General features: G+C 38.2%; 1 protein-coding gene across 1 annotated transcript in view; it reads right to left on the bottom strand.

Annotated features, from left to right (window-relative positions):
- Nucleotides 1-14308, bottom strand: part of DLG2 (discs large MAGUK scaffold protein 2) — a gene marked incomplete at both ends in the record, with an annotated part of 1073896 nt that overhangs the window by 1054110 nt on the left and 5478 nt on the right. The window contains one exon of the mRNA XM_084304810.1: nucleotides 3986-4117. Within this exon, the coding sequence (XP_084160936.1) occupies nucleotides 3986-4117 (132 nt within the window). The remainder of the gene's footprint in view (nucleotides 1-3985; nucleotides 4118-14308) is intronic.

The raw sequence follows: 14308 nt of genomic DNA, 5'->3' as shown, positions 1-14308 counted from the left end.
ATGAGGTAAGAAGTCTAAAAAACCCCTCTTACTAAAACCATAAAATTATATCCTAAATCTCTAAATACAGGCTGTGTCACAGATGACCAGTAAATTCTGTAATCCTTACAGTAGTGTTTACTACAGCAACTTTTAAGGCAGGCGGTTTTATAACATCCACATTATTCTGCAGAAATGGTACAATGCTATTAAAAAAAAAAAAAAAAAAAAAAAAAAAAAAAAAAACATGATGCAGATTGTAGCTGAAAATTTGCCAATTTAAAATTCAGGCAAAGTTATGCAAGCATGAGAAAAAAAAAATAAAGATAAGACATGGTTTAAAAGTCCTCAGGAAATACGTCATCCTCTACAGATTGGGTTTATCCGAATTTTAGAAAAACCTATAGAGATTAGTTTTCACCTAATACTGCATAAGATGATTACAGCTATTTGTGGCACTTTAATTCCTGCTAGAAACAAAATGATGTTTTATAGAGATGCATCTACCAAAAATAAATAAATAAATAAATAAACAACCCTCTGACATAAACCTCTTTCATCCATTCTCATTCCACAGAACAGCTTTCTAAGCCGTAAAACGATGCACTTTTCTTAATGAACTGAGGACTGGGCAAATATATAGCAGAGATTTTTAGAATAAGATTGTACTAAACTGTGTGTTCTTCGTAAAGAATAGAATGGAAAAAAAAAGATGTTTTGAAATGTCCAGATGACTATTATTGTTCTCTTTTATAGTTCTTCTTTTTGATCTCTACACAATGACTCCAAGATGTCCCATTATGAGATAATCCGAACAGATGAAACATTCAGATTTCTGCAGGTTTCATTTTCTTTTCCTTATAGGGTTACTTCTGAAAAAATAACATGTGCTACAGTTTGGGAGCATCCTATCAATTTAATGTTGTGTAGCTACGGATGCCCCTTCAAAAAACAAAAATCCTTATGAGCTCATAATAAGAACCAAACTGTAACTCTCCCTCTCACCATGCATAGAAGGATTGGTGCAATCTTTTTGGTGAAAATAATTTGGAATTGACTTAAGAGTAATGTCAATATCTAAATAGGAGTTCTTCCCTTTCCACACTCCTTCCAAAGAGCTTTTCCTCCTTCATCCTCTTAGAAACTGAGGGCTGAAATTTCAAAGAATTGTGTTTGGGCCGCTTGAGTATAATGGGACTCTAGAGACTATGGCTCCACATGTCGCTTTGAAAATGTGCCTCTTGACAACCAACTCAGCTGTAACCAAACACAGCAACTCTAGCAAGAAGTCTAGCAACAAGAACAGCCTGAAAGGAAAAAGAGATGTTTCTGAACACACATTAAAATGCAAAAGAACAATGCATCAATAATCCTTTTGTAAATCACTTACAGACGTTTCACTTCCATATCTGTGGTCACTTCATCCATGTGTAGACTGTGCTTATGAAAAATATCGAGTCCTCATTTTTCTCACTCCTAAATTCAGTAGTCAATATTTATGAAACACAGTGAGGATAAGAAAAAATCAAGAGTCCAAGTTCAAACATGGCTGGTAGAATCAAACCACACAAGCATAAATTTGAGAACAAAAGGAACTAGACAACACTTAAACTTTGGTGCTCAGATTTGAAGAGTACCTCTTATTACATTACATTACTCTTTATTGGTTCCTGTATACTCAACATAAAGACATCCTATAGATTTTTAAAGCATTTTGGAAGCTAACTAGAGTTGAACACAGATGTAAAGGACAGGGATGGTTACAATAGCTGAATTTATTCATAAAGGACTCAAATTCTGTTGAAGCTGTAGGATCTACAACAACTGAATTTGGCACTTAAAATATTATTAACTTTACATCTGGTAGGAATGAAAACTTATGCATCCAGATTAACAATTCTGTCAGGAATCACATTTTGTGTGATTTTACTCTCACAAATGGACACATTGTATTCTCAAAAATGGACATTTTCAGGAGTTTTAGACATTCTGTAAATACACACACACAAAAAAGGTACTTTAGCAGTACAGAACTTAAAATGAGACAGAGAGTTCTGCCTTCAGCATTTCTTTGGATGGTCTTATTGATAGACGAATGGAAGAAACTACGATGGGAAGCTAAAACACATGTCATGGAAGTGGAGCTTTTTGAAATGATGATTATGCAAGAACCTCTCTATTGATTGTGTAATAACATCATCCTCCACATTTACAATATTGATGAGAGGTCACTGTTTTGTATTATTCCAGAATCTAGACCAACCAAATAGCAAACCAAATGTAATAATGTGAGAATTTGAACACGCCTGGCAATTTCCAAATCTCTTTTATATAATGAAGCATTTGAGGACAATGAAAAGACACCCAAAGTCCTACAAATCAAAATGCTATCTAAGGTCACACCATTGTATTCCTCAATCTGTAACTGTGGCAATCAAATGATTTTCTTTGTTCTTTGGACTCAACCTTAATATAGCTATAATCACCTTCCCATCCCTGGCATATGTAATACATCATAAAATATTGCAGTGTAGCCACACACAAAGCACATATGTTGTTAGAACACTTTGAAGGATTACTTCAAAGTACCGCAGAAGTCGATGTACAGATGTACAATGCTTCTGAGACTTGTGTATCTCTTCAATACATACTTTGATATTCGCAGTTATCTTCATGAAAATAACATAGAAACTTCCCATCTTTTTTTCGTTCTTCATTTCAGATGTATTTATTACTATTTGGTAAATACTGTTTAGGTACAAATGTAGTAACTTTTTTAAAATAATAAATAACAATTATGCAGGGTTTATAAAATAAAGCTAATGACTTTAAGTAAGCCAAGGAAAAATACAAGTAAATTAGTATTGACATTAATTTGTTTGCAGGAAATGTTAGAGACAGGTAAATACATTTTTCATAAATGCTACAGAAGTTACAGAAAGTCTTCACAGACCTCCCTCATCTTCACAGTAACAGTGTTGTATTCATGTACTTCTACTTTTATGATGTATAACCAAAATTTTTCCCTAACTACTACTGACTGTAGCTCTGCAATGAGCACAATTGTCAATCTGGCCTCAAACAACCGTAACTGGAGGGAACATGTGGTTCCACTGCCATTGTTTGTGTTAAGAAATGCTCCCTTCAGATTAATTCTCCACAAAATTTACAGATGTTTGTGAAGGAATGAAAAACTAAGGGGTCAACGCACTGCGAGCAAGAGGGCAGAGAGAGGTAGAGCAAGCGTGGCATACACTTATTGTCACCACATCCCAGGACTGGCAGCACAAGCACTACAGAACAATAGAGACCACATCAGGAAGTTCATGATGTTGAAAACATTTTATGTATAATAACTCAGAAAAGTTATTTTACATAAAACCCCAACACGTCAAGTGCTCTGTTTTGACAAATGCTGTCATTTACAGTGACTTCCACATATGTCGAAGAAAAACTGAGTGTTGAACCAGCGCTATCTGAACACTGCAACGTCACATGGATGGGACCATTTGGCCATTTTCACTGTGTGCCTGTTCATTTTTTCTTGACTAATTTCTGAGTTTCTTTGGCTGACATTTTCCATCAAACATAATGCAAAAGATGCAAAGATTTTAGATGATAAAATCTAGAAAAGATGAAAATCAGCAAAACTTTGGTCATTCACCTGTGTGGAGATGCAGCTTCACATTCAACTTTGCATAGTTATATCCTACTCTGGTTCAACAATTTCCGTTAAACAAAAGGAAAGCAACAAGGTTTAGGAATAATGATTTGATGCCCTATCTTGCATGAGCTTTTTGGTTACACTTTCCTTTACTATAAATAAGCAAATACCTTTGAAATATTAGGACAATGAGTTTCTTCACAGTGAACCAAGAAGGATCATCTCAACATGCTGTTGCATTGTAAATACAAATTAAAGAGTGCACAGTAAGAGGAATGTTACAAGGTCTGACCTGGGTCTGGCCTTCAAAGGCATACAAAGGCATTAAATATTAGTACCTACCTAGAAGTGCCTGAAACAAGCTGCTCTTAAAGATGCCCATCACTTTTCTGATGGCTTTTTTCAGTTGTTGCTCTTCTGGCTTCCTCAGTTTTTTACAATATTCTTCCAGCAGCACTAGAGCTCGGTCAGTATCTAAAAATGAACAAGTACAAAAACAGTTTTTATTGATTCAGGAACATATTTAAATGCCCAAAGACTGCCCCCACATTTCTAAAGGCATTTGTTCACACATGTAGGAACATTAACACCAAATGGTGTTGCATTCTCTCGTAAGGTGCATGCCCTGAACCTTAAAACTCAGGCAATATGGAGAAACTGACCCATCGCCAAAACAGGAAGAATACTGCATATCTGAGAACCCTGCAAAAGGAAAATGATCTTTTGAATAACATCTACAACAAGTGTTTAGCTTTCATTTATCCAAAACCAGCTGGAAGCTATGGGTTTTGAACCAAATTACAATTTGCAGAAGCTACAAAATTATAGGCAATAACCATTATGGATATCTGTGCAGGAAAACTGGCCTTAAAATATATTCAGAGAAGACATGAAAGTCTTTGCTTGGCATCTGAAGCATTCAATTCTCTGTTCTCTGAATAGCAAATGTGTATCTGAAAGGCAGGTGTCCAAGAGGGTTCTTTTATTTTTGTTCCCTCGCTACACAGAATTGCTATCTACCTCTTTGCTGAAAATGAGACTTTGATAGCAGACTTGCATTCATGTGTTGGCTCAAATGGAGCAATCCAGCCTTCTGGAAGAGGCCAGGAAAACAGAGCTCTCTTTCTCCTGCTGCTATTGTCTTTGTATAGTCATTTGCTGAGAACATGAGTGACATACAAAATCATATGAAATCCAAATATCGTCATTTGATATAAATAAATGTACAGGAAAATGGAGAATCAGACTTAACCTTTCCTTCTCCCATCCTAAGTAGAAATGTCCATATACGTACCTATGACATCGAGATGTCTGCACATGCTGTTGTAATTATATTACCACCAAGTTGCAATAAGATTCCCAAACAGTAAACAAAATATATAAATTAATAATTATAATGAGAGAAGTGGCTCAATCTAAATTTCTTACAGTGGAGTTCAGTATAAGCTTCATTATAGGACAGGTGCAGACACTTTAGCTAGATTAAATGCAATGAAGTTCTGACAAAATGCTTTGAAAGGTAAACCAGACTGCTTTTATCATTGTTTTTTCTAATTATCTGAGAGCAAATTTATTTTTCTCTATATAAAAATTGATTGTCTTTGTTCAACCAAGGACCTTGAACATGATCTATTCAGTGTGAGCCCTGCAGTGCAACAATTAAATGAGTTCACAGTATGGGAAAAGACACAACTTGCACTCAGCTGATAACATCTTTAAATTATGAAAGGAGAAACATTTAATCAATGGTTGATGTTTAAGAAGATGTAATTTATTTTCACTCTCCTCACATCACGGGGGACATAAGGGTTTGAATAACATCTTTTGCCCGGCTTTAACCTGAAGCACTCAGCAAGCTTAGTACCCACTTACAATGCACAGAGAGAAATCAGCTCATTTAAAGGCCAGTTCTGAATACTGGAGCTAGGCTCCCACTGTGAATCACCCTCAAAAATTGTGTGTGTTTTTTTTTCCACTGAGTGTTATAGATGAGGGTGCTCAGCTCACCCAAGGCTCGAGCAAGCCTTTGTGCACAAGTGGTTTCTCCTAGGCAGTAGGGTGCTGTGCCATGAACAGCTCTTGCCAGGCTGGAGTTTTTGGGGTGGAGGAAGCAACATCCTCAAAGTTATTCATAAACAAAGCAGCTACAAGAAGCAGAAAGCAAAAATACTTTTTAACAATCAGTTCCACCAAACCAGACCAACCCACTGCTGTATTCCCAACCAGTTGCTGGGGATATGTAACTACCTCTATACATGAACTCAGATTCTTTGGCTTTGGATATCCCAGTAACATTATACTTTTTGCTGAGCTCATAAGAGTGCATCTGACCTCCCTGTGATGCCTCTGATTTTGTCTATATACAAGTTCTGGCTCCCCGCTACTAAATCATTAGTTAAGAGCTTAAGATGTTATTCCACTCCTGCTGGCTCAGTCACCTGGGGCACAGTGCTGACATCCCCTCCATCATTCACTATTCCTTCCCCAAAGTGTACAGCTCTGATTTAAAAAACATACAAAAAAAAAAAACAGCTACAAAATAAGACAAAAAAAAGTAGCATCCTTCTGGGCAGCTGAATAGAGTTCTTATAAGTAGTATCCTTCTGGGAGGTTGAACAGAGTTTTTATTTTCACCAAAATTATTGCTTTGCAGTTCATCAAGATGAAAAAAAGCCTATTCCCAGTGGACCCTGAAACAGTCCCAAACCCTACAAATTGAACAAGTAACAGAGCACAGCTCTAGTATTAACTCTAAATCCTGGCTAAATCCCAGCTCAAGGAACTACCTTCCTGCCTAGTTTTCCTTTATAGCCTTCAGACACAGCGTGTCTGAAGAACACCAAGCACGCTCTCCAAGATCATGATTACCTTCAGCTGCCAGTTATACCTGAAGCAGGTGAGGATGGACAGTACTTTCTGCCTTTTTGGGCTGACAGCTGTGAAGCATAAATCAAAGCTGACTGCCCACACTGCAGCACAACAGTTAAATAAGAACAATATTCCTTGCCATTTTAATTAATAAACAAACGTTTCTGAAGCTGACTACCTACACGTTCTTCTCTTCCAGGTTTTCATGGAGGATCTGAACGCTGTATGTATGCGATGATGATATCCACTGGAGCACACGGGCAATTTTTTGCAGCCAAAATAAGTCGAAATGTATCATAAATACACCTAAGAAGTGTTTATTCCATGGTTCAGTGCTTATACCAAATCCACATTCATTCAAACAAGACCTCAAACCTTTTCAACGGGCATTTACCGTTCCCGGTTGTGTTGATCCCAAGTAGGTCCTTTGTTTGCTAACAAAAGACCACTGAAAAATAAACATTAACTCTTTCTGATGAAATCTGATGGACATAGCTCCGTTTTTTCTTACTGTTTCTTTACATATTATATTTTTAAATTAACACATTCATCTGAAACGTTAAGCAAAGCTAAGTGTAGCATTGCGTGGAGTCTAATTACACCGACCTTGACTTATACAGCTGAACCTATTGCCTTAGAGAGGCCCCTTGGACAAGAACCCCTCAGATGATACAATCCTGCAAAAACTCATATATATCCTCAAGAGTATCTGCATAACTGTTTTGTTTAAATAAATCATACTCAAAACATCTTAATAAAAAAAAAAAAAAAAAAAAAGAAAAATTCTTTAAGGATACAAGAGGATTTATGGTCCTATGATATCTTGTCTAAGACAGTATTAATTAATCCAAGCTAATAATATTTCAATTTATTACTATATATTTTTTTTAACCAGTTCACAAATACTTGAGGTTTATGATACTGATAGGGAATAAGCGATTACAGCAACAAATCAGAGAGATATGTGACGCTGGCAGAAAACTGTAGATCAGTAACTTTGCTTATTGGATTTCTTTAGTAAGCTGTTTCCTCCCTCAAAAAATCTAAAGAGTAACCACATTAATATATATATATATACAATTTATCTTTTACAGAATGAGTCTCCATTCAATATAACCTGTTGATTTATATAAAAATGAAAAGAAAAAAAAAAAAGGAAGAAAAGAAAATAAAAATCCTTTCCTTGGAGTTGGATGAGATCACTAGAGATTAATCCACACTTTAATAGTCTCCACACTTTATAAAAACATTTTCATGTATGTTGATTTTTAAACTTCCATAAATAGGCAGTCATACTATAGGGCTGAAACTTCTGCTGGGCCAATGGTTATATATTTGATGAAAGAAGAAGAAGACAAAGATGATGAAGAAGACGAAGACAATGAAGAAGACGATGAAGAAGACAAAGAAGAAAGAGAAAACGAAGCCGAAGAAGACAAAGAAAAATTTGGGCATCAGATTGTTCGCTGAAAGTGTAACAGGTGAGCGCTCAGACTTTGGACAAATTAGATGACTGAACTCTTAATGGAGTTTTGTACACCAAAACTGAGGTAGGAGCTTCCATGCTTCTGGTGTGCCTGTGATGACACCCTTACAACCGCCCAGCAAAGACAAGCACACAAACGCTGTGAAATCAGAGCATCGTTATTTTACAAGCACTTTATACTGGTGTAAACAACCCCACTGCTGCATCACTACAGAGGAACAAGCTGCCTGGTGTACCTTGTACATTCATATCTCTCTGTAAACCCAACACTCAGCTACTGACTTAAGTAAAGAACACTTTAAGTTGAACACTTGCAAGCCTCCAAGAGCTTCTGATGCAATCCATGAAGGTTTGCTACAGCCATCAAACTCCTGCTACAAAAGAAGGCAGCTTTACTGGAGATGGAAAAATAAAGCAAATATGACGTCAAACTTAGCAGCAACTGGAAACTTCTGACTCACACATGCAAGAAATCACGGTCAGCTGGTTAATGGCAACCTTCACCAGACCAAGGTAGTTTCAAATGACCACTGACTCTCAGGGAACACCAGATTTGCTCAGAAGATAGCTTGTTGGCAAATTTAAGACCACATTTGCTTACATTTCCTCTCACTGGCATCAGAATTGGTGAACTACAAAACTTTAGGGGTACAATGGTATGGAAAAATGTTGTCTTTTCCCTTTCCAAAAAGAGATTGTAATTGTTTCTGATCAGCAAAGTCTTTGGCATGGGTGAATTTTAAAGAAAAATATGCCATCTTATTTCAAGAGACTCCTTCCAGCTTTTGGAGAACCAGAATGGCAAAAATGTAGGGCATCAAAGCTGGAAAAAAGCATGAAGAATGGGGGAGGAAAAAAGCAGCAGCCAAAATAGAGGTGAGAAATGTAATCAGAGCACCAGGAAAGACAACAAGGAAGTTTTTTTCAGTGAACTTCGATAACTTTAAAAGAAAAGGATCTCCAAAACTACTTGTACTTTGGGGTTCAAACCTTACTTTAGATGATCACTGATGGAACAGCCAAAGCTCTGAGCAAACCCTGTTCCCTGCCCCTCTTATTTTAGAATCTCTAGACTTGATCCTGGGCTCTGGAAAACTCCAAATTTTAAAATGAGTTGTTGTAGATCAAAGGGGGGGGGTTCTGATCCAAGCCTAAGCCACCAACAACTCATTTACCTTTCTTAATCTTCACACAAGACAGCAAACACAGAGGGATAAATCCTGTTAGCACGCAGTGCTCCTGCGTATGGAAGACCGGAGCTTTACAACTCCTTCATGAGACTGCCCTGTAAAATCTGAAATTTCTAACCTGGAGGGAAAAGCCAGTTAAATTTTTGAAAGAAACATAGGAAACGGTATATTGAGACAGTAGAGAAAGAAACAAAATTGCAGGTTATAATGCTTGGAAAGCCTTGAGAATTACTAAAAAATGCCAATGTATATTGTATATATGTATATATACATAAATGAGATTCAAAAGGGGGGCAGCAGAGGACCAGCAGACAGGGAATGTGTGGCCCTGTACAAACCAGAAAGCTCTCAGCATCTCTGGCCCTTCACACATGGCTTTAATAAGCCCTCAGAGAAAGGCCCCATACGGGTTACTTGACCCCAAGGAAACATAAGGCCTTACGGATGTGACAAATAATATGTAGGGGTGATGAGCACACACAACAAGCAAGCACAAGAGTCAAAAATAACTGCTTCTGGGAACGTGTATAATGAGTGAGCCCATCTTCTGTCCTGCTAGGGAAACCAAGTGGATAGAAATGGAGAGATTAACCATTTAAGTCAAAGTGATTACCCCACAGGCTTATTTCTAGGCTCTGAGCAGCCAGGGGTGGCTGCCACAGGGCCTACAGAGATTAAACTTGAGTCAGTGACTCTTTTAAGGAATGAAATTTAAGGTTTTTCATTCCAGGAATGAAAGTTAAGGTTTCACTGAGTCGCCCCACTAAGAAACCCCATGCTCTCTGTTAACTGCAAAAGCAAGCGTTGCCTCCCGGATCAACCGCAGCCTTTATGAATTCCCCGCACGGGCTGCCTTCCTGCAAAACAGAGATTTAGGAGCAGTTCAGCTGTGAAGCACTGCTGTTCCAGACTTTGATGCTGGTAGCAAACCAGAAACAGGGCAGATAACCTGTGAGAAGAACTGCTGTGCAAGTACAACCACAAGTTTTACAGGACAAAGCAATGTTGTGTGCTCAGTTCCAACCCCTGGGACTTTTGTACATGGTTTACATTTCCAAAGCTTATTCCCTCTTCCGGAATTAAATTTATCTTAAAACAGTCTCCAAAGCCTGGATGAGGACCTGTGAATGCCACAAAGCAGACTGGTGGATGAAGCCGAGCAGAAGTACTGTCAGCTTTACAACATGCACACACAAATGGCCAGGGAAGCAATGATCAGAAAAGAACACTTGGGTTCCTTTTTTTGGCATGTTTGCTAGGACTCAGACTTTTTGTCCAATTTACTATAAAGAAAACTGGGTCTTTATGAAAAAATTCCATTTTCCATGATAATTAGCTGCAATGTCAGTTTGTTGTCTGAGTGTCTTCACGCTTGGTTTTACAGCACGTAACCGTACATCTGTTCTGTTAAAACGCTACCTTTACCTTGCTTTTTTTTTTTTGAGTTTTAAATATATTCCTTAAAACTTAACTAAATGTACTTACCCGAGGAACAGGATAACTATATAAAGACCAGTTAGTGTCTGGCACAGCATAAAACCAGAGGAAACTTTTCTCCAGCACTTAGCAGAAAGCATCCTGCAACCAAAGCCGCGTTCCTGGTGCCCCCCAGCCCAGACGGGATGGTGGGGATATCAGACCCCTGCAATCCCACATGTATCCTTCCTCTACTCACCTCTTCCTGTAAATACTATTAACTCTCAAAACCAAACAAATAACAAAACAAAAACCTTAATAGTGTATAATCTGTCTTATGTATTACTTTACTGTAATAAAGAAAAAGATCCCCTTGTCCCTTACCAGCGGCTCATTGTGGGATCTGCTTTCTTCCCACTAGATCACTTTTTTTCAGGGATCACAGAAGGGTTTAGCAACTGCTGGTATCAGCTATTAATCCCACAGGGGCCAATCCTTTTTCCTAGAGAGCTCATTTTTTCCCAGCCACGTTGAAGGTAAAGAGGGGACTGTTAGTGATCTTTTCTCACATTTCTTGTCCTGGCTTCACGGATTGTGTCTCAGATACACAAGCTGATTCTGGATCCCTGAAGCCCCTTCTAGAATGAGAGAAAGCCTGCAAGTGTAATTAGCTTCACCTGAACTTCTTGTTTCTGCCTTTCAAGTGTCACAACGTTAAAATCTAGGTGTAAAAATCTGCAATGCAAATAGGAAGACAGAATGAAAATGAAGCCACTCGCCCCCAAAATGATGTAGCACCAAATGAAAACCTCTTGTTTACGCAGCAGAATAAAGGCAACTTGACAGAGCTTAGCAGTCACAAAAATATGAAAGAGCCCTGCTTTGAAGAGCAGCTGCATCATGCACAAAAATCTAGCTGTACAATTCTAGCTGCATGCCATACACAAGGCTAGTGGAACTTGATGGATAGTTGTAAAAGTAAAAAACAGGAGTTATACACTTATTAGAGATGCTGTGTGTCTTTTCTTTAAAAGAAGATTCAAATTCAAAAATAACATAAATGTGAAAATTGGAACGTGGCAGGCGGCTAACAAAAAGGCATCTGTTCTGGAATAAATAACTTCCAAACTCATATAAAACGAGCATTGTTTCGCATGAAAGAAAACAATGTGGAATTACAAAAATTCAGATCTAATCCCGTACCACTGACATCTTTCTGGAGATGCAATAAATAAATAAATAAAAATAAGAAATGGTATGAGATCAAGTCTTCTTTATTTGTTACCAAAACATGCATTATGATGTTACATTTTCCCAGAGCCACTTTGGATTTTTTCATTTAAGGTCCTTTGTATTAGGCTGGAGTCTCTCAGTTGATAAACAAAAAACAAACAAACAAACAAAAAGAATTCTACGTTTTGTATGTTAAACAATTGAATCTATAGACCTGCAAAGTTTGGTTTGAGGTTTATTTGCGGTGGCTTTGTTTTAGTAAAAGCACAGCTCAGCAGGCATTCGTCCCCAAGATGGTGTTGCTGGAGAGCACAACACCTAGGAGTGAACTGGAAGGTGACGAATTACTCCTCTGCAGGGTAGCGACATATGCCATACAGCTAGGAGAGAAAGGAGTGTGAAGCACAAAATGTTTGTTTGTAGAACCCTAAACTGCCCAGATTCTCTCTTTCCTAGAAGGAAGGAGAGAATGACTCACCTTCACTCACCTTTCTGACAAATGTGGTTTGAAGGAAGCATTTACCTCTTCTTCCCCAAAGTGAAGACAGAGTTAAGGACACTTACACTAAATCATCTTGGCGAAGAAAGTTTGATGCCACCAAAAGGTCCTCCGAAAAGCAGCCATTAAAAAGCAAATGGTTTGTTCACGTATTTTGTGTGTTTGTTACTACTGTCACCACCCACCAGGCCAAAGGAGCCCCACTGGCTATTTCCAGGATGAAAACAGCAAGAGAAAACGTGATCTTTATTTTTATAAGGATACTGTTTGGCACTAAATCCTTGGTAAATACAAGATACCATAGTGAAATAGACCTTAAATACTTGTAAGAAGCAAGAACCTGATAGGAACTGATCAAAATAAGCAAAACTGAGTAAAGCAGTAATTCTCAAAATGAGAATTTCAGCAATTTTCAGCAAAATGCTGAAGCAGGGGCTGCAAAATCACCTTTTAGCACAGTGGGCTACCAGTTACAAATTCAGCTTTTTCTCCGTGGTCACCCTCTGACATCTAACTTGGCCATCTGGAACAAATTCAGAAGGAAGGAAGGGAGGCTGAGAAGGGAAAAAAAAAATGCTTATCAGGCAAGATTCCATTGCCTCCACTGAGTGCAATATGTGTTTAACAGGAATGGGAGGAGAGGATGCACAGCTGCCTCTTGTCTCTATCACAGCATGGCTGTTTCCAGTTCTAGTGACTAACAGTACAACAATTTGTAACACTTTTTACTAACAAAAATAACAAATAGGGTTAATTTATAGCACTCAGGGAACACACGTCAGCTCTCATAAAGATCTCAGGCAAGATGTTTTTTTCCCTCTACACATTAAAGGAGAGGCTGAGATATCACTCACCTGAGCCCAGTGAGCGTGGCTACCCTGCATGCCTTCTGCTGCCAATGGGGAGACAGGAGGACAAGTGCCAAGAAGACAATTTAGACATCAGGTGGGTCAAAATGCCCTCTCTGGAGTTAAAAGTCTCTCTGCTGACCAAAGCAGCCCCCTGGGATAACAAGGTGGGCATCCTGTGTATGTGAGGCAACTAAAATGGGATGGATCTGTGTAATATATCTGACAAACAGCAGAATGATGGTAGAATTCAAAAAAAAGACCATAAAATTCACCACTTCCAATCCAGAGGCATCTTAACTTTGCAGCCTGCTTTTATTTAACAAAGACTTGATCTATATTAGGTCTGCTCCTACAGTCCTTTTGTGTGCAAAATGTCTCGCTGCTTCTCACAGAGGGAACACCCTATGGCTGGAAAAAGATTACTGCCAGGGAAGCAGCTACATCCTTCAGTCATAGCTCTGTGGTGGAAGTTGGGAAAGTTTAGACAGTGATTTTCTGCCACTTGTTCGATTCTTGGGAAACAAAAATTGTGCTTTTCGTAGTCTGTAAACCTAGCTTACAACTTTGCACTGCTCCCTGTCGATTCTCTGTAAAAACTGTGAGGTAGTTTGACAGAACTTGGAGTGAAAAACGTGGCCTTTTAGCCGAGTACTTATTTGAGAACATTTATTCAGCAACTGAAATGACAAAAAGCTTGTACTACTTATAAGGACGAAAAGGTAAACACAAATCTACTTCAATACCTACTGGATTTCCTGCTTAGTAGGCTGTCAGGAGCCTGCAACTACATTCACCAACATTTCTGAGCACCAAAAGTTACAGCCCTAAATTTAAATGTTGTGATTTAAAAAGAAGTTCAGGGCACAAAGAACTCCAGTGCATTAACAGGAGCTAACTTAGTCTGGCTCTCTACAAACTTTGCTTTTAGAATTCCTGCCCAATTGTTTTAGATGCCTTCCTTTCAACAAACCAGCCACATAAAATTTGTATTACCACTGCGTAATTTAGCATTTCCTCGAGTGTAGCTGTCACATTCTCCTACATGGCATAGTCCATGTGGGATCAGATCAATGCTTTTTAATTCTTCTTGTTGATTGGTTTAATAAAATATGTCCATGAAAG

The sequence above is a fragment of the Netta rufina genome, assembly GCF_964035555.1.
Source record: "Netta rufina genome assembly, chromosome: 1".
Taxonomy (NCBI): domain Eukaryota; kingdom Metazoa; phylum Chordata; class Aves; order Anseriformes; family Anatidae; genus Netta; species Netta rufina.
The sequence above is the reverse complement of the archived record's forward strand: the minus strand, read 5'-3'. Positions and strand labels throughout refer to the sequence as shown.